At 34.2% G+C, this 25,087-nt stretch overlaps 4 protein-coding genes and 3 non-coding genes across 7 annotated transcripts in view; 2 read left to right on the plus strand and 5 right to left on the minus strand.

Moving 5' to 3' along the window:
• LOC144851927 (ATP-dependent RNA helicase TDRD9-like) overlaps positions 1–25,087 on the plus strand; it is an 88,498-nt gene that overhangs the window by 32,757 nt on the left and 30,654 nt on the right. The window lies entirely within an intron of this gene.
• On the minus strand, positions 8,896–13,773 carry LOC144851975 (DNA repair protein XRCC3-like). Its single transcript, XM_078709652.1, has 6 exons — positions 13,609–13,773; positions 12,986–13,123; positions 11,679–11,891; positions 11,338–11,483; positions 10,661–10,873; positions 8,896–10,351 (listed from the first exon to the last, which is right to left on the minus strand). The coding sequence occupies exons 1-6, from the start codon at positions 13,655–13,657 to the stop codon at positions 10,073–10,075; spliced, it is 1,038 nt and encodes a 345-aa protein (XP_078565778.1). The 5' UTR covers positions 13,658–13,773; the 3' UTR covers positions 8,896–10,072.
• LOC144851930 (translation initiation factor IF-2, mitochondrial-like) lies at positions 13,936–22,407 on the plus strand. Its single transcript, XM_078709596.1, has 14 exons — positions 13,936–14,154; positions 14,611–15,005; positions 15,360–15,419; positions 15,592–15,703; positions 16,095–16,255; positions 17,323–17,499; positions 18,045–18,094; positions 19,181–19,270; positions 19,573–19,697; positions 19,781–19,985; positions 20,179–20,419; positions 20,711–21,013; positions 21,296–21,436; positions 21,652–22,407. The coding sequence occupies exons 2-14, from the start codon at positions 14,633–14,635 to the stop codon at positions 21,819–21,821; spliced, it is 2,208 nt and encodes a 735-aa protein (XP_078565722.1). The 5' UTR covers positions 13,936–14,154; positions 14,611–14,632; the 3' UTR covers positions 21,822–22,407.
• On the minus strand, positions 22,605–24,837 carry LOC144851935 (ubiquitin-ribosomal protein eS31 fusion protein). The gene is made up of 5 exons (XM_078709605.1): positions 24,778–24,837; positions 24,600–24,667; positions 24,183–24,237; positions 23,739–23,956; positions 22,605–22,810 (listed from the first exon to the last, which is right to left on the minus strand). Exons 2-5 carry the CDS (start codon positions 24,645–24,647, stop codon positions 22,661–22,663), a joined length of 471 nt encoding a protein of 156 aa, XP_078565731.1. The 5' UTR covers positions 24,648–24,667; positions 24,778–24,837; the 3' UTR covers positions 22,605–22,660.
• LOC144853053 (small nucleolar RNA SNORD58) lies at positions 23,080–23,145 on the minus strand. Its single transcript, XR_013614371.1, has one exon. It is a non-coding gene; the product is annotated as a small nucleolar RNA SNORD58 (small nucleolar RNA).
• Positions 24,042–24,109, minus strand: LOC144853054 (small nucleolar RNA SNORD58). Its single transcript, XR_013614372.1, has one exon. It is a non-coding gene; the product is annotated as a small nucleolar RNA SNORD58 (small nucleolar RNA).
• LOC144853055 (small nucleolar RNA SNORD58) lies at positions 24,362–24,429 on the minus strand. The gene has a single exon (XR_013614373.1). It is a non-coding gene; the product is annotated as a small nucleolar RNA SNORD58 (small nucleolar RNA).

Raw genomic sequence — 25,087 nt, forward strand, 5'->3', positions numbered from 1 at the left:
TCACTGTTGTTAATTGTTGCACTATTACTACTGATACTGTTCCCGTTTACAAACCTGGATGGCTTTTATTCAGATGTTCATATCCGCCCCATGTCTTTGGAAGTTTAAAAGAGGTTTATGGGAAAGTTCCCCCCAATCCCCTTCTCTTTTCCATTTGAGCTGTCCCTGATAGTGATACCAAATCTGAAGGGTTTAGGTTATATTTTTATATGCCTGGAAACAGCCAGTGATGTCTTGTCTCTAGAATGGAATAGAGAATCAGGTATTAAATGTTTGACCTTTTACATGGATTCGCTGTACAATGGGTGTGGTGGGGGGGGGGGGGGGGCCATAAAACCCACCTGGCTAGGGGCCTGAGTATAGGTTGTTGGAATCGCTATAAGATAGTGGAGCCGAAACTTTACATCTAATTGTAGGCCTACTTACATGATTGTCTTCTTATCTGACGCTCATAATGGTTCTTGTCAATTGCTGCATCTTCAATGCTGTAATATATGTATTCCTGTAGGTAAGGTGACTCATCACGACAGACAGGATTGCATTGAAGCACCGACGATTGACATGTTTCAGAGGTCACGCAACCGGCCGGCAGACTATTATGAAAGGAACATGACGTTTGGTGGTCGTTCTGTGGAATCTTCGAATCAGTTAAGGAAGTATCACGGCAAGACGGCTGGTAATATCTCTGATCTAGGCACCCTCCAATGGAACTATAGGCACAGGATTCATCGTTACGAAGGAGAGACCCTCCCAGCCAGAAATTAGGTCTGTCATTGACATTACAAGACGAACCATCACAAGGCGCTAGCGTTTTGTTGGACGTATCGAACGAAGTTATTGTCATAGGTATATACTGTGGAGGAACATCATGAGGGTTATTGTCTGCCAAACCACGAAGATCTTGTTTTCGAAGACGTTTGGTTCGTACCAGTCTGACTATAAGAATGACGAGCATTACACAAGTTGTAGCTAATAAACAAAACAAGATTATTTCAGTGGTATTAAATACTGGAGATGATTTTTTACTTTCTGGAATAATATAATCGACGGAATTCAAACCAGCAGAGGTGGTCGACATAGCGTACTCAGTAGGGCTAACCAGGTACGTTGTTTTATAATATCCTTCCTTGTCCAACAATACAGACATTTCACCGTCGTTAAGATTCCCCTGAACAAAACAAGTTGCAAGTACTGCAGTGGATAGAGTGTCGGCTGGTATTAAAACTGTCGGCTCACTTGGTTCACCAGTAAACACTGAAGATACGTTAGAACTCCATTTATAGACCAAATCAAACTGGTTGTCATCTTGAATGTTGCATTCTAATAGAAATGTTCCATTTGTTAACAAGTTTATGTCTATAGACACGTTCATAGGTGGTGATAGGCCTATATTTAAATCGAATTTGCACTCACTAACGGTGTTCTCGGGTGTACGTGCAACGCAGCGTACCTCGGTTCCATTCAACTGTGAATTTGCGATGAATTGAAGCTGTGAGCTGTTGACAGAATCATAATCATAATCGATTGTAATATTAGGATATACAACACCTTCCCATCTCGGATAGTCCTCCCAGAGTCCTACTGAAGCTGAACAACCAAGTGTGATGTTTTCTCCGGCAACAAAATTCAATTTTGATTGCTCGCATTCAAAAACTTTTACTTCGGCACTTTCAAGAAAGTAACGTTTTATACCATTTGCTTCACAACTGTATCTTCCAGTATCTTGAAGTCTGACAGGACTAAACAGCAAAGTCAATGTATCGGAGGTTTGGTTGTATGTTGTTTGTATACGACTGTTATGTTCATTTTTAATTGGTATTCTTCTGTTGGGGTCCTGTTTATCATCACGCAACCACCGATAAGCAAATGTTTCAACTTCATTTTCTGTTGTACACGTCACGCTAAAGTCTTCCCCAGCTTTTGCCACCGAATACCATGGGGTGATGACAAGTTCAGGTTTGCAGGAATATATCAAAGTAACAAGTATAACGATACATATTCTTGGAAAGACCACCATGATGTTGAAGGAAAATATTGACTTGATGTTAGTAAGATGAATTCTGTACGTAAAACTGCGATGTTCCAAACAATTCGATTAAGACTGATTTAATTTTAATTGCGGTAATCGCTTATATAACATAAACAAAATTGAAACAAGGATGTGTAACCACAATTTCATATTACCTACGAAATAAAAACTGCAATACTACTAGTTTTAAATGTATTCCTAAGAATTTATAGGCATAATATGATCCGTTTGAATATTGTTTCCTTCATTTTTTTTTCTTAACAAAAATAATAACAAATCAATTTATTTGAGATGTTGTTTTGATCAAATTTCATGTAAAGCTTAATTCCACCATTTAGACGCAACGCGAGCGAGTTGATCAATCACAAGCGACAGATCGAATAATCCATGGCTTGCGATTGGTCGAATCACTGTCGTTGCGTCGTATTAGGAACCAAGCTTTAAATAAGATGATATTCATTTTGTTTTTAAAAAATCATCCGAAAGATTTAACTAGTTTGTTCATATTAATAATTGTACCAGTTTGAGATCTATTTTATTCTACTATGTAAAGGAACCCGTTTAAACAAAACGAACCTTTGTTGTTGTCGTCTATTTAGTAATTTGGGAAGTGGTGTTTAATGACGAGAAACTCCATCTTTATTTTAATAGATTTCTGTAAAAATAGACAAAACCGGCTTTATGCTTTAAAAAAAATATTGATAGATAAATAAAAACAATCCATTTTTTAACGTTTATATCATTCAAAATTAACTGATTGTTTGGATTGTGGTTTAACAGGAAACCACACCTACCTAGAAATAGATTTCTATGAAGGAATTCAGTATCGGTTTTTTAAAAAACAATTATTGGATAAAAAACATCCGTTTTATATATCGTCAAAAATAAATTTTATTTTTTTTTATTATTTAAAATGTATTACGTACTACAGTAGAATCCCAGGGAAGTAACGGTATGGTGTCCCCTAAATAGAGGTGTCAGATGGAAGGGATTCTGACTTTTTTTGTATTTATTATTTGTTAATATCACGAACTTGTATAAAAACAATCACTGTTGATTGAACGAGCTGTACTGTGCATCAGCCTTGTGTCAAAATAAAGTTTATACTGTATATACAATACATAACGTTAGATATAACCAAAACATAATAATAGAAAAATAAAAACATTTAGTCGAAATGCACATAAATTACATATAAAAAAATCACAGATAGTAGAAAGACATACACTGCAGTGGAGTTTAATTTGTAATGCCAACGATCTATAATATGGTTATTTAACAATACAACTTTGTTTTCAACTTTTATTGCCTGAAAACATAAAACAACGCCAAATATGGAAACATAATGTTTATAGTTTAAACCCTTTACTGAAAAACACGTATAGGTCTAGTAGTACATAGACACATTATAATGAAATAAGAATAACAGCATTCGATACGGAGTTATTCTAAGAATTAAAGGGAATATCTTGAATATCCTTCTTACAGAAAAGAACCTCATATACAACCGTAAACGAAACAGAAAGAACAAGTAGTAACCACCTTATGGTAAATAATGTCTCTTGAGCACTTCCCATAATTTTCCAACAATAAACAAACGGCTCGGTGATTAATTACGTATCACTAGCCAATCAAATTCAAGAAGTAGACCGGAGTTATGACAAAACGTCAGAGTTAAGTCAAAGCCATGCGCATGTCGTACCACTGCGCATGGCAAAGACATTTGTAATAAAAAACATTATCCAATACACAGTAGTCTATTCATTAACGTAGCTTTATGCAGAAAATAATGTAAACATATATTTTTTAAAGTGTAGTAGACAAAACAAATATATACATTAAGAAAACATTGGGTACTACGTATAGGCCAAAATATTAAAATTATTATTAATATTAAAGAGGATGAAAAAAATGTAGAAAATGCTTAGAGATTCAATCTGTAATTGTTGTTTATGAAACATTGAATAAAAAAAGATAACAAAATTAAAGTAGCTTTCAACTTAAGTTTTACGGAGCAAAATAATATGTTATTTCAAAATTACACATTTTAGGAATAATATTCTCAAATACTTAAAACTAACGGCCGTTAAAATAAGCATTCTGTGGTATGATTTTACAATTAGAAAACAATTGTTCAACAAAATATTTTCTTCAAAGACATGTTGGTTGACAGTAATTTCAATTAAAACAAATAATACATACCTACATCAAGTGCCTCTACTAACAAAAACCAAAATATTTGTTCTATCCTCCTTTAAATTAAATTTAATTCTTATAAGTTTTCAGTAAGTTAAAAAATAATCATTATTAATATTATACGAGTGCAATAATACTTCTTTAAATGTTGTGTTGATACATGGCCATCCTATATAATACGATTGACAGAGATGGTGGACATATAGCGTATACTGAGTGAGTTGTTCTATAATACTTGTCCAACAATACAGAGTGTCGTGCCCGATATTACAACTGTCAGTTCTTCAGTAAATACATTGGAATCCATGGGGCATGTATAGACCTTGAAATCAAACTGGTTGTCATCTTGGATTGTGCATTCTAATGTATATATTTAGTAACTTTATGTCCATAAAAGAAAACGTCCATAATTAATGTGAAGGTGGTAAATTCAAATGTGCACTCGTCAACGACGTTCACAGGCGTATATGCAACGCAGCGTAGCTAGCCTACCCCACATTTGTGAATAATGTGCACGGCAAAAAAACGCAGCCATAAGGTGAATAGGCCTAGCTTACATGTCGCATGTAAATTTCATATCAACTTCTACATCAAAATATTCTCGTCTCTCCTCCAAGGCAGGCGCAGAAGTATGGATTCCTACAGGTGTGGAACAAATGTATCTTCCATTATCTTGAAGTTTGATTGGACTGAATATCAAAGTCGATGTAAGTTGACGTGAAGTTATTTTTATACGGTTGTTTTGTCCATTACTAATTCTATAATTTCCACGCTTCCAAAATGAAAGCTTGCTATTTATACCCCCTGTACACGTTAGATTAAGACGATTTCCTTCCCTTGCGAATACTTTGCGAGAGAAGACAAGTTCAGGTTTAAAAGTAACAAATAAAATAATACACACTCCTTGGAAGACCGCCATAAAATTGAAGAAGAAAAATACGAGTTTTTTTTTTAAATTTAAAACGAAACTCTACGTTGTTAGTCAAGGAGTGCAATGCTCACTACTGATATACAATATAGGATTTAAAAATACTTATTATATGAGTTTATCAATAAATGATATTGTCCCTGGAATATTCATTTTCTCTGATGTTTATAATTCACAACTTGTTTGATAAATTAACCAATGAAGTATATACATTTTTAATTGCTATGGGACGTCAATTATGCATTATTAAACAATACAATTACATTCACATTTATTTTTAAACAGTTTACAATGTAACAAATAATTAAAATATATAATAAGTAAAAGTATAATAACAACTGTTCAAGAATCGTAATTAGAAGTTTGTGTTTTAACAACCCCTAAATATGAATGTGAATTGTACAATTGATATGATAGTACGATAATATAAAGTTAGCAAAATATGATAGTACGATAATATAAAGTTAGCCATCTCTGATGATACGATAATATAAAGTTAGCCAAATCTGATGTTACGATAATGTAAAGTTAGCCAAATATGATGATACAATGATATAAAGTTAGCCAAATCTGATGATACGATAATAAAGTTAGCCATATCTGATGATACAATAATATAAAGTTAGCCAAATCTGATGATACGATAATATAAAGTTAGCCAAATCTGATGATACGATAATATAAAGTTAGCCAAATCTGATGATACGATAATATAAAGTTAGCCAAATCTGATAGTACGATAATAAAGTTAGCCAAATCTGATGATACGATAATATAATACTTACTTACAAAGTATATAGTGTAAACGTTTAATTTATACAAAAGTACAAAACCATATGATTAGGCCTATCATCATAATTTCAGCTATTATCAACCCACTGCAGTGTGAAGGCTTCGCTAAGCTGGACCCATCATTTTCTGCCCTGTGCAGTCCTCATGCAGGACATGCCAGCGGATGCTACAATCTCATCTCTCCATCTGGAAGTTCGTTCGTGTGTTCCTTGGAGTCTATTCCGTGGTAAGTTTTATCCATCTGTTGCCGTTAGCTTTGGCAAAGTTTCCGGCTCATCTCCATTTCTTGACATCATGTTGCATGATGTCTTTGCTCTCGAAGAACAATATGATGCACTAGCCTATAGATTCATAATCTGGAACTCGTAAGGATTCTCATGGGCCGCTGCGCCTTCAATGCTGTGATATATGTACTCCTCTAGGTAAGGCGACTCATCCTGACAGACATTAGTGGAAATTGGATGACGTCTAGACATGGATCGACATGATTGAGAGGTCACGTAGCCGGCTGGTAGACTATTACTCTGAAAGGAACGTGAAGATACAGAGGCTAAGGACGTTTGGTAGATGTTTGTTCGGACATTTGAATCTGTCAAGGAATTATCGACACGGTAAGACGACTGGTATCGCTGATCTGGGCCTTCTTCAAAAGAAATATTGACACTAGGTGATCTACCATGTAGGGGAGACCACTCTAGGGATGTATTAGGCGTATCATTTGCATTTTGACACGATTCCCTGACATTCGAGGAAGTAGGTCTACAAGACGAACAAGCAGATGGCGACTGAGAGGACGCACAGAACGGACTTCCTGTCATAGGTAAATACGTTGGAGGAACATCATCAGGAGGTCTTGTATTGTCTGCCAAATCAGGAAGATCTTGTTTTCGAAGACGTTTGGTTCGTACCATTCTGACTATAAGAATGACGAGCATTACACAAGTTGTAGCTAGTAAACAAAACAAGATTATTTCAGTGGTATTAAATACCGGAGATGATGATTTATTACTTTCTGGAATAATATAATCGATGGTATTCAAACCAGCAGAGATGGTCGACATAGCGTACTCAGTAGGGCTATATCCTTTCTTGTCCAACAATACAGACATTTCACCGTCGTTAAGATTCCCTTGAACAAAACAAGTTACAAGTACTGCAGTGGATAGAGTGTCGGCTGGTATTAAAACTGTTGGCTCGCTTGGTTCACCAGTAAACACTGAAGATACGTTAGAACTCCATTTATAGACCAAATCAAACTGGTTGTCATCTTGACTGTTGCATTCTAATAGATATGTTCCATTTGCTAGAAACTTTATGTCTATAAACACGTCCATAGGTGGTGATATATTTAATTCGAATTTGCACCCACTAACGGTGTTCTCGTGCGTACGTGCAACGCAGCGTACCTCGGTTCCATTCAACTGTGCATTTGCGACGAATTGAAGCTGTGAGCTGATGACAGAATCATTATCATTTCGGATTGTAATATTAGGATATACAACACCTTCCCATCTCGGATAGTCCTCCCAGAGTCCTACTGAAGCTGAACAACCAAGTGTGATGTTTTCTCCGACAGCAAAATTCAATTTTGATTGCTCGCATTCAAAAACTTTTACTTCGGCACTTTCAAGAAAGTAACGTTCGATACCATTTGCTTCACAACTGTATCTTCCAGTATCTTGAAGTCTGACAGGACTAAACAGCAAAGTCAATGTATCGGAGGTTTCGTTGAATATCGTATGTATACGACTGCTCATTCCATTTCTAATTGGTGTTCTTCTCTGGTGGTTATATTTATCATCACGCAACCACTGATAAGAAAATGTATCAACTTCATTCTCCACTGTACACGTCACGCTAAAGTCTTCCCCAGCTTTTGCCACCGAATACCATGGGGTGATGACAAGTTCAGGTTTGCAGGAGTATATAAAAGTAACAAATATAATAATACACGCTACTCCTCGAAAGAACGCCATAAAATCAAAGCCAACGGTATTCAGGGTTTTATTAAGACAGGTCACGTATAGTTATACTCGGTGTATGGTAAGCGTAAGTACGCAGTGCATTATGTTCTTACTTAGTAACAACTAAGTAAAGTGTGAGTTCATTTCTACCAATACAAAAGTGAAACAAGGAAGTGAATAAAAGAAAACATTGTAAATGAAAGTAATACGACCAAGTTGAATCGACGACGACAGTGTCGATATCTATCCTCGATATCGAACACAATATTACTGCAAACGATCTAAATCTCCACCCAACTAACATACATTCAAATCATAAGAATTGACAATACATTCATATATTCATATATACCATAGTAAATAGAAAAAACAATTCACTCGCATACTATTTGTTTATTGTTATTATATTATAACACTACTTTTTTCTAATCCTTCATTGTAGCTTACGTTAAGGGCTGCATTCTTTAAGGCACTTAATTTATATTTTTCCTGCTTTGCAATTTCCTCTTCAAATATATTGTTGTTATATCATGTTACCGTCTGACTGTATATAATTTATGCATGTTGGTCCTATTTTACTTTTATTTATATTATTGTTTATTTATTTATTTATTTATTTATTTATTACCATCTTTACTGAGGGTAGCCTATCCAGTTCCAAATAGAACTGATCATTCTTCGATATTTGAATAAATGAAGTTAATTTAAATATGTATCCTCGATACAACGTACTCACGGGGATAAGCGTTAATACAACGTTTATAATCATATTCAATTATTAACAACGTCACAATTTAACGTTAAATAGAACGTGTTTAATGGAGTTGGTTTAAAGTAGTTCTATGTTTGTAATGGTGCACGTTTTATATAATCATATCATTTTAAAAATAAATAAATACATAATAATAAGCTGTATTTAGTATGTAGGTTTTTAAAGATAAAAACAAATCAAAATATTTTAATTGTAAGTTCTTTATTTTGTAGTTTATTGCACAATATTGACACTGGACTATATTTCTTCTTTATTTTTTACAGTATTGTGATATTATATTCATTTTTAGTTCCTCTTGAAAATCATATAAACAATAAGCTAAATGGCTTGTAATAGTATAGCAGTACTTCATACAACCATAGAGGAACATGATACAACAACAAAAAACTATTGTTATGAGTTCACACCTCTTTCTATTATAGTTTCTCCAGATATATAACAATAACGTTTTATGTTTTCATTTCAACAATAGCACCATTGTTTACTTTTGTAAAGGGAAAATCCCTTGCAATCCAAACAACGTTTTGAATGAATGAATGCGCTGCTTGCACAGCATCAAATATTGTACACTTGTTGTTTGTACACAGACAAAGCTCTTAAGATTAAAAATAAAAAACATAAAAAAAACACGATAATGGAAAACACATCAAAATGGTTTTCATTAAAAAGGAAACCTCCTAATTTTCCTTACAGTCTTGACCTTTCAAGAATATTACTTTTTACAAACACAATAGTCAATTCTCAGTACTGTATCTATAGTTTGTCCATTATCATAGGTGTATTCTATAATACAGTGTAACATACAGTGTGTAACACATGTGACGCCAGTACTGTATCATAGGCCACAAACCTAACCTAAACATAATACATGTGTCACGTGTGATACACGATGTGACACTGTGTTTAATACAGAATTTGATACTGTACATACATTCATATATAAAATATTGTTTTACTATTTATTCATGGTGTTCCTCCTGGTGAGCTATTTTATTTTACCATGTTATAATATACCAATGTATATACTATACTGTAAAGATATTGTCTACATTTGAAAATTTGCTAATATATGCATTTTTACTTTCAAGAAAATAATGAAAACAGAGTAATATGGAAAGAGAGTTATTAACAAACATCTATTAATATGTATTTGTGATAAGGAACAAATAAAAGTGGAAGTTTACATCACAAAAGAGAAAAAGAAAATGATGCAAGTGAACACAATAGGAGTAAACATTGATCAACTATTAAATTACAAATTGCATACATTTTAAACATGGTGACTCTGTGGTTAGATGTTTAATGAACATTTTGAATAAACAAATTACAAATTGCATACACTCTGTGGTTAGATATTCAATGAACATTCTGAACAAATTAATTGAAACACCTTATGTTAGGCCAACAACCCCCGTTTTTTCAACAACAAAGTAACATTTATTATTTGGTAGATGAGGAGAGAAAATTACCTCCATACAACGTACAACACTCTCTGTTGGGTTAAGTTCTGGTCTACGCTTCTCAGAGTCAGACTGCGTATCTACGTTCAGTCTGTAATTGGTGCGTGAAATCATTAAACGAACCTTCACAAAATTTGCCCATGTTAGTCCAAGTGCCGGAAGTACTGAAGGCTCAAAAACATTGGATGAACGTTTCATGTTTGCTGTTACCTAAGAAAAACAATGGAAAAATAAAATGAAGATAAATGCAATTTAGAGTAGAGTATTATGCTCTGACGACACTGTAGCACATAACATTCTATTGATTTCTATACCACAACAAAGTAACGCATCGCAGTGCTGTATCAACTCAAAGTGCTGTATTGCGTAATCACAAGTGGGAACCGACGACGCAACAGTGCTACAAACATCGTAGGTTTGATTTCACGCAGGCAGAGGCAAGCACATTTATGTACAAATAAACTGCCAAGACCTAATTAGTGTGATGAAACAGCATCTTTAAATATTTATAGACAATACCTGATTAACACAAACAACTGGAACATCATGTTGTAAACTAAGCCAGTTAAGTTTAGCTCCAACAGACTGGATATGCTTTGCACGCTGGGCAACTTCATTTGAGTCGTACTCGCATCGGAATATTGCAGCTATTGAGTCAATCACGACTAATTTGATGAGGCCACGGCTTAGAAGAATTGGAATACGCTTGGTGATACAATGCCATAGTTGGTCCTAAATCATATAAATACAATTAATCAAAATTGTTATTGTTATAAATTATATAAGAGTTGTGTGGAAAGGGGGATAAATGCTGTTGTTTTGTTTACTAAAATAGTTGTCATTTTGTTTACTGAAATAGAGCATATTTAGTTTTAATCATCATTAATTGGTCAAATGAAGAGTGGTTCCGCTTGCTCGCACCTGAATAAACTGGGCACAGTCAAACAAACTGAGAGCTAGAGTAATGATAGTGGGAGCTACTCCGGCTCTCTTCAAGTTAGTTGCTTCACAGCCTGGTCATTCTTCCTGATCTAATTTCAGTCATTAAAACTAACCGATATATTCTAGTTTAGGCAATTTCACTGTGAAGAAAAGCGTTTTTAATCAGACTGAACCCTTTTTCACCGACTGCTCCATTTAAGTTTGAATGAAATAAGTTCTGTGAGAATGAGACTAGATTAACGAAATGTTCTTACCGATTCTGATATGTGCTCAACATAGATGTGATCTCCTAACTTAAGCTTGGATGCCATTTCACTGCCAACTTTGTGGTTGAACATTTGAATCATTTGATGTAATCGTTTACTTGGGAAAGCATCCTCTGTGCAAATGTAGACAGCTCCTACATTCATGATAAAGCTATATGAATTAAACTGAGCTAGGCCTAGGTTAGGCTGGGGGTACTATCTGGTTTGATGATGGTATATCAATTTTACTTTTTAAACAATTCTTTATAGTTGGTTAAGTGCCAAGACTAACCATCCCAATACATAAAAGAATAAGTACAGTATTAAGTTACAAAATGAATATGGTATACCTCCTTCTAAACCACCCATAGATTTTGGGCACTGAACCGTTAGACAGAGCTGAATACATAACTGGGTCTTTCCTGATGCGCTTTCTCCTGCTATTTCAGTGATACCCTGCGAGAGGATCCCTCCTTGTAGAAAAGCATCAAGATGTGGGCAACCTAGACTCAGTTTCTGGACTATCATAGATGCATTACATTCTTCACGTTTTATATTTAACACTTTTAAAAAAATAATAAATTAAGCACTCATGAGGAACTGAGCAAAATACAATAATAACAAGCTTTTGTGATATCACCAATATACAATACAAACGCACAAAAATTCAGAATGATAACTTAAAACAAGGGAATAAAGGCAAGTACTATACTTGACAACAATTAATTTATACCAAGTAAAAATTAATTCACTAACAGTAACTGATTTTAGAAATGATCATGAGGCCATTCATAACACACTCAAACATGCACATACAAAGATTGTGATAATTAATAAACATCAAATAATATACAATGATATATCAACAAAACAATTTTAGTTTTAATTCCTGGTTTAACATCCCTGGATGATATAGGAAACTATTATGATTGTGAGAAAAAAATTAAAAAGTGCTTCCAAGTACTCATCCTATCTATTGTAAATCTTGTACAAGTCAATGTGCCTCTAGTACTTTCACTTTTTATTTATTCTGTCATTGGAGTAGAATTCATACTGAATTGCATTATTATTATAATGTCAAGGTCAGGGTATGTTGTTATTTTTAGTGTTACACACCAAAGACAGACAGCTCATTATTAAAGTCTGTAGACTTGTTTCCAGTGGGCTACTTCTGGTGTTGAATTGGGCTCTTTTTCGAAGAGTGTGAGCCATGTTGCACACCAACGGCTTAACGTCTCATCCAAAAGACGGTGCGCTATCTACATGTATTGTATTCCAACCTGCGCAAGTTGGAACACACGGAGAGAGCGGCGATGGGATTTGAACCGTGGACCAAAGGGGAACCTATGGTCTTTATGGTTCAGCGCAGAACACAGCGACTACATCTCCACCACTTCAGCCGACTGTGCTATGCTGCTCTTAGTGTTGTATGCATTTCCTTGGTACCATATGAATGTGTATGAATATATGTTCCCTGCTGCCTCTGATTATAATCCCTCTACCCCCAAATTGATGTTTACTTTCAGACATGATGCTGAATTATACCTGAGAGTATAGTCTCTTCTAATTATTTTCTCAAACTTTCACATCAAGGACCAGACTCCTGGAACATACTCAGTCATGTGGTAAAGACTAATTTGACTGTTGTGAAACTGACCTGTTGTTACTGGTGTTTGGTAAGCTGCCTCAGAGATGACCTGTACAAGGATATTAACCTCACGTGGGCTCAGACCAGTAGCTCTTTCCAGGTCAGGTTTTGAAAGACAGAGGACCGATGGTAATGTCTTTAATCCAGCTTTAGAAGATATTAAATAAATAGATCACCTAATAAATTAAATATTTAACCATTAATTAAGGAAAAATTTAAAAAATTGATATTGGCCAAGTAATTAATAAATATAGGTTATCCAATCAGCTGACAAAACATATTCTTTTTTATTTAAAATTTAGAAAAATGAACGACGAAGCTTTGTTGGTGTATCAAACTCCTTGCGCTAAGCCTATCCATAATAAATAATATTTATTATTTGAATGAATATCCTTTAATTTTATTCAAATTATCAGTTGCAAAAATTCAAACTGTGCAAATCGCGCATTATGGCACAACATACTCCACGCTCATACTCGACTCATCATTCGCCTATATTTTAGTCTAGACCCCCCCCCCCCCCCACTTGTATGTAGGCTAGCCTCTCTCTAACTATTAAGGGGAACTAATCGTCCCGCCTACTCTACAGTACCAACAAAGTAAGGTAGGCCTAGCCTATTAGGTATTATTACCTTTTTTGACACTTATCAAAATCTTTTGTGGCAAATCTAAATTATCCATTTGTTTGCCCAATGTCTGTTCTTACACAATAAACAATTCATTGGCCTAAATGTTGTTTAAACATGATTTTTAATGGAAGTTTACAGCATCTATATATTCGATGTTTTGATTGTGGCGCTCTTTACACTCAGATGATTTTGTGCGGTCTCACAATTAGGCGTCAACAAACCTTAAAGTAGCGTCAACTACCCTCTGGAATACTAATCTGTCATCAAACATACCTGTATTATTAGAGTTATGAATTAAATGAAATGAATGAATTAAAAAAAAACAAGATTTGAATTTACGGTTGTTGTTCATTGGTGATATTTACGGTAAAATTTATTTCTGAAGCAGCAGTTGACGCTTTATAACGTAGGTGACGCTTGCAGGTGATAGTGAATATGAGCGCGGTCGATCGTCGAGCATGGGAAATTAGCTCTCGAGCTAGCTGGCCTAGATGATGATTCACGACCTGCCTGAATACTTTATTTATATATTTAGCTGGATTAATGAAGGTTTGTTCTCAGTATTTGTAGAATAAAATGTTGCCATAAAAAAATATCTCCTAGGCTCCTAGGCCTAGCTAGGCGGCTAGTAGCCTAGCCTACTACTAGTCTATGCTAGGCCTACTAGGCCTAGCCCTCTAGGCCCTCTAGCCTAGTGTACTACTCTAGATAGAGTAGAGCCTAGATTTAGCTAGGCATATATAAGCATAATGATTATGCTTATATATGCCTAGCTAGAGGCTAGTAGGCCTACCTAGAAGGCCTAAAACCAGTTTACTCCACTCAAACATTCTCGGTACCCTGCTGTGCAAAATTTAAAGTAAAATGTATTATTGTCCTGTTCTGTTACTTTACAATTTTAGGTGGGATACTATTACTACAGTAATCCACCACAATCATGTACATGTTTATCAAATTGCCAACTTTACTACAAATTTATATTTATCTTTTTATTTTCTATTACAGAAAGCCATAAAAATTAACCAAGATGTCATCATGTAAGCTGTCTTCCTATCTGTATAAACAAAGTATCCAATGTAGATTATATAGGCCTAGCAGCTCATTATCAGCTGCTAAACTTGCAAGAAAATGGACACAAGGATATTTAGTACACTCAAAATATACTCACACTCACAGACATATGAGTGTACTCTGTCAAAATTGTCAAAAGAAATATGCATTTTCAGATATTTCTTTAAATTTGACGAGAAGGAGTTGCAAAACGTTAGCATCTACAACCAAAAAGAAGAAGAAAAAGTTGGATCCAAGTAAATTTGGCGAAGGAAAAGGGAAGAAAATTGTAGATGTTGAGAAGGCAATGACAGTGTCCAGTCTTGCAGATGCAATGGGAGTTAAAAGAGGTATGTTTTTGATAAATGGTACAGTGTAGTGCTAAGGTGTGTAAACAGAGTCAGTAAGAACGAACTCAGTACATGAATTAGCTGGAGGAGTGTGAACAAACTTGGGAGATGTATTCCTGGAATTGAGTGTAAAGCTCTGTCTACACTATCAAACTTTGTGTGACAAAAAGATGTGATGTGCACATATATGGAAATGATGATGTCATATCACTACCATGTTTGGGCATATCACTACCATATTTGGGCACATCACACTTTTTTTGTCAAACTAGTTTGATAGTGTAGACAGTTTTAGAGAAAGGATGCTTGATATATGATAATAAATATAAAAAATGTAATTTTATTCTTTTTCAGATCATGTTTATGATGCAATGGAGGTAACATCAAATCTAAATAGATTCAAGCCTGATACCAGTAAGATTCCTATATAAACATTTTACGTCCTCTTACTTTGTTATTATAATGTAATTTATTATAAAAAATATAATTTAATATAAATAATTGATATTTTGAAATATATATTTATATATATATATAAAAAAGAGTAAACCATATCAAATAGAATTGTTAAATTGTCCTCTTACAGTTTTGGATTTTGATGTTATCAGAGATATTATTAAGAAATCTAACATGGTGTACACATTTAAACGTGAAGAAACATCACAAGTTGAAAAGAAAAGTCTTGATGCTGTACGACGGTATGATTTTAACTTTTCTTGAAATCTACTTTCAAGACTACATGTTATTTTGATCGTTAAACTTTTCAACCCTCTTAATTTAAAAAATAATATTCCTGATATATCTTCATTATATAGTTTTTCTACTTTTTTTGATTAATCAGAAATTGTATTGCCGATAGTCACTTCTGTCATGGGCCCTAAAGCCTTCAAGCATGAGCAGCCTCAACGCAATTGCCCAGGGGTGGAAAGCCCCTTACGAGTGCTAAACCAGGGGCCTGCTATTGCTCCTCATTAATCCGCTCTGTGACCAGCTCATCCAGCCCATCCAGAATATACAATTACTGTAAACTCCAATAACCCTTTATTAAACTACAGTACTAAAAATATTGATTTTGTTAATTGTTGGTAGACCACCATGCGATCCTGCTGTGCTTAAACCAAGACCACCGGTAGTTACCATTATGGGTCATGTAGACCATGGTAAAACCACCCTGCTAGATTATTTGAGAAAGACATCCGTAGCGGCAGGTGAAGCTGGTGGTATCACCCAACACATTGGTGCATTTTCTGGTAGGCTATGTTTTTTTTTTTAAACTTATACTTTTTTTACAGTGTGCACATAGTTTGCTAAATATAAATAAAAATATTTTTTTATGACAATGCTCTAATAAAGAAACAAAAATTATAGCATTACAATTGTCTTTTCTATTTTCCATAATTAATATGATTTTCACGCTGCTGCTCTAGCCTGCTACGTCACAAGAGATGACTCATTTATTAACTGAAAGCAAGCAGCAGTTATAGTATTAGAGACTGACGTTTTTGCTAAAATGGAAACTCGATTATAATTTATAGGTCCCAGCTGCTGGACCCAAAATTCTAACGGTTGAACGACAAATCCCAAAGCATTTCTGGTATTTATGAGTCCCATGATATACTGTAATTCGCTGTCAGATAATCATTGAATTATTATCAAAACAGTCCATTAAAGTTTTTGTTTGTAATAGGATACTTCACAATTGAAGTATCTAGGCATAATGAAATGACCCCCAGACTTGACCTTAGCAATAAAATAAACTAAAGTGACATAAATTGAGTCTGTGTTTCATATCAAAGTTATTCACTTCTGTAACAAAAAAATAATATTTATTCACGTATAAAAAGAGAGAAGAAACATTTAATTATAACTCAAAAACCATTGTCTGACAGACAATTTAAGTATTTTTTGCTATAAATTAGATTTTTTTCAGGTAAAATAACTATTATGTGACAATAAAATGACACATTCAAAAACAAATTTGAAATAAAAAAGTATTTTCCAGAGGGACAATATATCTTTAAAACTGTTGCGTCAATAAGCAAACAGCATTTTTTGTAAGAAATATTTCTTGTTATTTTTCAATTCAATTTATTCTGGATTTCACTCACATAAAAGTATCATGGAAAACAATAATGGAACAAGAATTGTCACAAATGTTTGACCCGGGGACCCATGGTACTGTATTATGTGAAAAAGAAGTTAAATTTGTACCCAAGAGAAAATTCCTTATACTCCCAAAAGTTTATTTCATATAATGTGCGGTTCCAGAGCCTTTTAGAGTACCATGATCAAAGCGTAATTTTTCTTTTTCCATTAGTATCTTTGAAAGATAACCAGAAGATTACATTTCTGGATACGCCAGGTCACGCCGCATTCTCAGCGATGAGGTCACGAGGAGCACATGTGACTGACATCGTCATCCTTGTCGTTGCTGCTGACGATGGTGTTATGGAACAGACGAGGGAGTCTATAAAGTTTGCTGAACAAGCTGGAGGTAAATTGATTATCTATAACTAAAATGTAAACATAATTAAGATTAATAATAAAATCACTAATTATCTATAACTAATTGAAATTAATCATTAAGTTTTGATATCACTTTGATGCCTACATTATGTCACTTTGATGCCTACATTATGTCACTTTGATGCCTACATTATGTCACTTTGATGCCTACATTATGTCACTTTGATGCCTACATTATGTCACTTTGATGACTGTGACGTTATGTCACTTTGATGACTGTGACGTTATGTCACTTTGATGCCTACGTTATGTCACTTTGATGCCTACATTATGTCACTTTGATGCCTACATTATGTCACTTTGATGCCTACATTATGTCACTTTGATGCCTACATTATGTCACTTTGATGCCTACATTATGTCATTTTGATGCCTACATTATGTCACTTTGATGCCTACATTATGTCACTTTGATGCCTACATTATGTCACTTTAGCTTAAATACTGTAGTTGACTTTGAATTTTTGGAGCGGTTTACTTTTTAACTTGTTTTTATATTTTATGTATTATTAGTTCCGCTGATTGTGGCAATTAACAAATGTGACAAGCCTGTCGCTGACCCAGTAAGTACACGTTAATTTCCTTCAATCAATAAAGATGTTAGTATGCTACCAAGGTAATAATACCATACTGGGTATAAACCATTACCTTATACTTTTGATCTATTTTCTTGCAAAATGAGCTTATACCTGCGCCAGTACGATAATAATAAGGAACCATTTAACACCTGTCTACACTGTCAAACTTTAAAAAAATGTGATGTGCCCATATATGGACATGATGATGTCATATCACTACCATATTTGGGCATATCAGTGCCATATTTGGCACATCAAACATTTTTTGTCAAACTAGTTTCATTGTGTAGACAGAGCTTTAGTGAAAGTTTAGATGCTTGAATATGCTAAAAATGAATTGGAATTTTATGAAATATAAACAAGAAATAGAGAATGTCTAATACATAGACATGGTTTTTCAATGAGAAAGTTCCCTTTGGCCCACTTTGAGAGGAAAAACAATTATTCTGTTAACGATGAATTAATGTAAACATAGGTACAGACTTTATTAACAGAAAGTGAAACACTTTTTACAGTATTAATAGATGTATTGATTGATTGTATATAATAAATTGATTATTTCATCTAACTTGGAGTCGTTCCAAAATCTGGAATGAATAAACATTATAATGATAATTATGATCTACTTGATTTTTATGTATAAATTTTAGTCTACTCTGTATCATTGTTATACAGAAATGGGGGTCACGACTTAAAGTTCAATGAACTTACTGTGACCTCCATCCACCCCACTGTATACATATGTTAAAACTGTTATTTGAAGAGTGGAAAAGATATTGTCAGAAATACTATTCAAGTTGCTTGTTTACTTAATAAAAATAAAAACACCAGAGCTTTTCCTCTCACTTAAAGTTTGTTCAGTTCTGTGAGTCATCTATTTTACATTACATTACAAAACTCCAAAATAAACACTGAAAATAAACCTAAAAAAATAAAGAATTTAGCATGATTATGGGAAAATAAATTCCCACCCAATTTAAGAACAATTATCTTCTTGTTATTTAAGGTACTTAAAATATAAAAGTCTTTAAACATAAGTAAATTAAACTTTTACACACATTACTTTCATAGGAGCAAGCAAAACGTGAGCTTCTTGGTCATGGAATACAATTGGAAGACTTTGGAGGAGAAGTTCAAGCTGTTGAAATATCCGCACTTAAGGTGCTTTCTTAAAACATTTATTTAATTACAAAATATACTATTACTAAAAAAGAAAGCATTGACAACAACATTGTTTATGTTTTAAAGGCCACAGAAGTGCTGTCATATTTGTCTAAATTATTTATATTACTGATTAAGTAAAAGTTGTTTAAATCATTGACGAAATAGTCTCATTTATTTCCTCCACTATTCAATAATAATATTATGTCATGCCTCGAAAATTACTTAAAGTTGTGTTCAAAAATACAAAAAGTCCAAAAGTGTTTTTTTTTTTTCAAATATTTCTTTCTTTCAAATTAAAGGGAACAAATATTGATATATTAGGAGAATCAATCGTAGCCCAGGCAGAGGTGATGGAATTAAAGGCAGATGTAACTGGTTTAGTTGAAGCAAATGTCATTGAATCCAAAGTTGATAGAGGGAAAGGGTAAGTGAAGTTAGTACATAGTTTAAGAGAATTCCAGTTGATTTGTTATTGTTACTATTAAAAACATTGTTTTCATATTGCAGCCCTGTTGCAACTATTATTGTTGAAAGAGGAACACTAAAAAAGGGTTGCATACTGGTTGCAGGGAAATCTATGTGCAGGGTCCGCAACCTCTATAATGAACACAATCAACAGATTGGTGAAGCACCCCCTAGCACGCCGGTAGAAGTTGCAGGTTGGAAGGAAATTCCAGCAGCTGGGGAGCTTATACTGGAGGTTGAATCTGAGGTAAATATATGTGAATTTATAGCAGGTTGATGAGATGATTAAAAACAACCTCTGATAACAATTGACGTAATCGTTTTTTGAGAAGTTTTACTTTTGATTGTTTGTTTATTTGAACTTTTGAACTTTATGTCTTTATCCATTCGCAAACAATCATTCTGGCGGAGGTAATGATTGATCTATTATTAATTTACAGAAACGAGCACGAGAGGTTATTGATTGGAGAATGCAACATGAAAAGGAGGAACGGTTAAAACAAGATGCTGTTGTCATTGAGAAAAAAGCGCAAGAGCAACATAAGGCGCATACAGAGAAGAGGAAAGTAAACAGCCTGTTGACGTGGAAAGAGATCCGTATGCGAAAAGCAGCTGAACAAATGAAGCTTGGTAAAGAAAACGTAAAAAGCGATCATCCTGAATTAAACATTGTTTTAAAAGGTGAAAAAATAAGACCAGCAGTTTCTTTTAATTTTAGTAGTTTACGGAACATAACGAAAAATAGATTAAATTATATCTACTGTATTATAAAAGGAGGGCAAAATAGATTAGATTTGATTTTGATATGCGTACAACAATTATCCATAATTGTAGAGGTTGCACTTCCCAACACTATGTTGTGTACAAATAGCTCAACAAGAAAGAAAACCACTGCGATCTCTCCTCCTTTATCAAAACTTACAACTTGAATTTTCATATTGTAGTGTTATTGTAATTTTTGTTTTGTTTTAGGCGATGTTGATGGATCGGTGGAAGCCATATTGGATGCCATGGCAACCTATGATTCAGATCAATGCACATTGGACGTACTACACTGTGGTGTTGGTGTAGTGTCTGATAAAGACGTGGAAATTGCCAACACGTTTGATGGCATTGTTGTTGCCTTCAATGTGGTTGTCAGCAGTAGTGCAGAAACATTAGCAAATAAACTTGGTGTAACAATTCAAAAACATTCTATTATTTATAAATTAATTGATGATTTAAAGGAAGAATTAAATGAAAGATTGCCTCCAGTTGAAGAAGTATCGGTGCTAGGTAAGTATAATTACTGGTTTAGGTTTTAAAGGGAGCCAGCCTATACCACTGAAACCCCATAATGGACACTTTACACACATCTGATTCAATCATTTTTATAAAGCAAAGTTAGAAATAACTGTGGGCATGAAACCAGCTTACACAGGTAAATAACTAAGCCTGCTTATGGGCCCTTTGGTGCAACCCTGTGCAGGTGTGTAGTTCACAGTGATGGGTTTTGTTTAGCTGTACGTTTTCATGGAACCATCAAAATGTATAATAAATTCTGTCTTTTGTTACTAGGTGAAGCCACAGTGTTACAACCATTCACAATATCGGTAGGCAAACGTAAGGTACATGTAGCGGGCTGTAGGGTTAATAAAGGCAGTCTAAAAATTGGACAGCAATTCAAAGTTGTCCGAAATCAAGAAACAGTTTATGAAGGTACAGTATAGTGCAATATAGAATATAGTAGTAGTGTTTCAGGTGTTTTATTTATTATACTGACTTCTTGACTGTAAGCCCCAACCAACCATACAATATGTGATACTTAATATTAGCTTGACTACAAGGTTAATACATCTCTCTTGCATTCTTCAAAAGACAGAGCAAATATCCACATTTTAGATGTAAACATCCATTGGTTTTATTTTCTTTAGGGCAAGTAACATCGCTGAAACACCATAAAGATGACGTCAAGTCTGTGAAAAAGGACATGGAATGCGGACTGTCTTTCAAGGAAAATATAGAGTGTGTTAATGGAGATGTGATTATATGCTATGAAGTATCTCATATACCCCAGAAAATTAACTGGGAATTAGGATTCTGATGAATTAATAAATTTGTTATAAGATTTTATAATGCAAACAGTGGATAGAGTCTCAGTTTGTTACCATGTTTTATTATTACATTCTTGTCATTAATTTACAAATGTTGCGAAGGAAATTTCAAGTAAAATTGTGTCAGGAAAGTAAGGCCATATTTATCCAAATGGTTTCTCTTCAAATATTTTCAATGTGTATTAATTATTTTGTGAGCGCAACAAGCAACGTCAGGCCTGGCCGACATCGGCCCATGTGAGTGCCAAATGCCTCCTGGCTGGAGTGCAAAAAAGGACATTTTAGTTGACAATGCAGGATTTGGACAGCTGGTTTGAAAAAGAGGGAGGTTGTGTGAATTATTGGTCACAGGTCACTAGTTCAAAACACATTTATATGCAATGTTGTTTTGTACTACTGTCATCTCTTTCTCATCTTTGGACGTCATCAGTTGTTAAAATCAGTAATGTATTAGAATTGGATTCTGTATTTGTTTGGCAGTACAATAAAATATGGTGACAACAGCAAGGTTGCCTGTGCATCTGATAAAGTGTTCTATCAGCACAGTTTTCTTTGCATTAGACACATGATTAACCATGCCAGGAATAATGAATGCCAATAGCCTCATCCCAAAATTAGTAGGTACAGTACAAATATGAGTAAGTATAATTTTTTTTTTAATAACTTATTGGTAATAGGACAACAAAAACATCTAGGTTATGTTATGCCGATTCAATTACACTCGGTACACTTTTACAAAAAATAATAGACAAAAGCTTTTTTTTGTGTATTCCTTTTTTAATCGATAATCAATTCAATTTACATATCTTCACAAAGATAAAGGGAGATTTTATTCGTCCTTAGGGTTGTTGTACACGTATGTCAGACAACATTTGCCGCAGTATTGCCTGTCAAAATGGGAAGCCATGAAGACGCCGGCACCACATTCTTCGCTCGGACATTCACGTCGAAGACGAGTAATCTTGCCATTTTCATCAACCTGCAAGATGAAATTAGTGAAAGAATGTAAGAAAAAAAATCGGTGAAATATAAATGAATTAATTGCAATGAAAATATGTAGATCTATATTTTAAGTTTCTTGGAAACATAAAATTATTTAGGACTATAGCTCTGTCTACACTATCAAACTTGTGACAAAACAATGTGCCCATATATGGACATAATGATGCCATATCAATACCATATTTGGGCACATCACACTGTTTTTTGTCAAACTAGACAAAGTGTAGACATTTCATGTATGATGTGGTTGCTCAGAATTCTTGTTTAGTTTCACTTTGTATTCAAAGGTGTCCTAAGAAAACATCATTGCAACTTTAATAATTGATCATTTTTAGCAGATAGCTTGATGGACACTGATGTTTATTGTGCTGGATGGGTGAATGTAGTCCTGGGAACACCTACATTTAAAGTTTTCCTTCCAGCCTGAACTTTATTTTAAGACCTTTCACCCACCTACAAATCTAGTTACCTGAAAGTAGGGTTTAATTTTTTTTCTACCCGAAAGTATGGTTTAATTTTGTTCTCACCCACACCTGGATTTGTTTACCTACATCCCTGGATATAATTTAAGTAAAATAATGTTTTTTTAATTATTTATAAGTAGGGTGGTTTGAAGTTGTTCTCCTCTGAACATAGCCTGTAGTACTACAGTACTTTGAACTTTAAGGCTTGTTGGAAGTTGTAAATTCTGTGCAACAACTTTATGATAGATGTCCCAGATTAAGCGTGGTTCCCACATGGACGCAACGACGTAGGCTCAAAGCAAGTCGACAAATCACAAGAAGCAATTAGGAGGATGGATCCACCCCCTCGATTGGTCAAATTGTTTGCAGCGCGCTTATCTCCTTTTCTTGCGTCCAAGTAGGAACCAATACATTTGTTACCCTAGCAGCAACATATCTTACTTTGTAGAATTTCAATACTGCAAGCTTAACCTTCTTCTTCTTGTGTTTGTTCTTTTTTGGGGTGGTGTAAGTCTTCTTCTTTCGTTTCTTGGCACCACCTCGCAGACGCAACACTAAATGTAAAGTTGATTCTTTCTGGATGTTGTAATCCGAGAGTGTACGTCCGTCCTCAAGTTGCTTTCCAGCAAAGATCAACCTCTGTTGATCTGGTGGAATACCTGGGGAATAAAATGATAACAAATTAGCTCTGATACTCATTTTAACGCTGTTAAACAAGATTTATGTTTATTTTTTATTTATTTTGTTGCTCAGTTAATAAAAATGGTAGTTTCATTCTTTTTCAAAGGTGTCCTAAGAAAGCATCATTGCAACAATTATATAAAAAAAAGTTATCTACACAATGAAATTGATCAGAAAATAAGAAACTAAACCATTAATTTATACCTTCTTTATCTTGGATTTTGGCTTTTACATTTTCTATAGTATCACTGGGTTCCACCTGAGTAATAAAAGAAAAAGTATTTCAAGATTTATATTATAAACATCGCATAAAATATACACTTCTTTCATAAAAAACAAAAACCAGAAGAAAATTTAAAATAAAAGATAAAGTGAAGATTGCATTTGCTCAGTAAAATAATAAAATTAGTTTCATCTTTTTCAAAGGTGTCCTAAGAAAACATCATTGCAGGCAATTCACTTTAATTACTACTAGGCCTAGGCATTATCTTGCTAGGCCTACCTATAGCTAGGCAGCACCGGCTGGCTGCTTAGAGAGTCACAATGTATACAACATGCTGACTAAACTATACGTTCACCGCCGAGAAAAAAGGCATGGCGGTAGACTCCATTAACACGTACCTCAAGGGTTATAGTTTTACCAGTCAACGTTTTCACAAAAATCTGCATTTTCGTGGATTGGTTTGCACCTACAAATAACAAATAGTTTTTAAATATTTATATGATTACAATTTCATTATAATTACATTTATTTTAGGCCAGATTTCAGAGAGAAATTATAGTCAATTTTTTTACTCACCCGTCGGTGGCCGCGGTGTGTGCGAAAAGGACGAGCCTTGGCATTGAAGTTTATATTTTTCTATGAATTGATTTAAAATGTTAGAGATTAAAAAATACTGTTATTTATCAGAAAAATGTACCTGCAATTTCTTAATTTTTGTGCTGGTAAATAATTTAGTTAAACGTATAAAATTAGTATTTATATTTAATTACTAATAAAGCTGTGTAGGTCGTAGGTCAAGATATCCGAAAACTAACGAGTCTTTCCGAATCAAACATAAGCTAGGCCAGAAAATCTGTTGGTAGAGACCCGGAAAAAAGCAAAATTC

This window comes from Antedon bifida, chromosome 9 (assembly GCF_963402885.1).
Source record: "Antedon bifida chromosome 9, ecAntBifi1.1, whole genome shotgun sequence".
NCBI classification, from domain to species: Eukaryota; Metazoa; Echinodermata; class Crinoidea; order Comatulida; family Antedonidae; genus Antedon; species Antedon bifida.

What these genes read in the sequence shown, in the direction of transcription:
- LOC144851975 (XM_078709652.1), bottom strand. Translation starts at nt 13,657, where the DNA reads ATGGATAATTTAGATTTGCCACAAAAGATTTTGATAAGTGTCAAAAAA. An exon ending in TTGAGCACATATCAGAATCG is followed by an intron (nt 10,874 to 11,337) that starts GTAAGAACATTT and finishes TATATGATTTAG; the next exon opens with GACCAACTATGGCATTGTAT. An exon ending in CAGTTGTTTGTGTTAATCAG is followed by an intron (nt 10,352 to 10,660) that starts GTATTGTCTATA and finishes TGTTTTTCTTAG; the next exon opens with GTAACAGCAAACATGAAACG.
- LOC144851930 (XM_078709596.1), top strand. Translation starts at nt 14,633, where the DNA reads ATGTCATCATGTAAGCTGTCTTCCTATCTGTATAAACAAAGTATCCAA. An exon ending in TAGATTCAAGCCTGATACCA is followed by an intron (nt 15,420 to 15,591) that starts GTAAGATTCCTA and finishes GTCCTCTTACAG; the next exon opens with TTTTGGATTTTGATGTTATC. An exon ending in ACACATTGGTGCATTTTCTG is followed by an intron (nt 16,256 to 17,322) that starts GTAGGCTATGTT and finishes TTTTTCCATTAG; the next exon opens with TATCTTTGAAAGATAACCAG.
- LOC144851935 (XM_078709605.1), bottom strand. Translation starts at nt 24,647, where the DNA reads ATGCAGATTTTTGTGAAAACGTTGACTGGTAAAACTATAACCCTTGAG. An exon ending in GTAAAACTATAACCCTTGAG is followed by an intron (nt 24,238 to 24,599) that starts GTACGTGTTAAT and finishes TTTATTACTCAG; the next exon opens with GTGGAACCCAGTGATACTAT. An exon ending in CAAAATCCAAGATAAAGAAG is followed by an intron (nt 23,957 to 24,182) that starts GTATAAATTAAT and finishes TTTATTCCCCAG; the next exon opens with GTATTCCACCAGATCAACAG.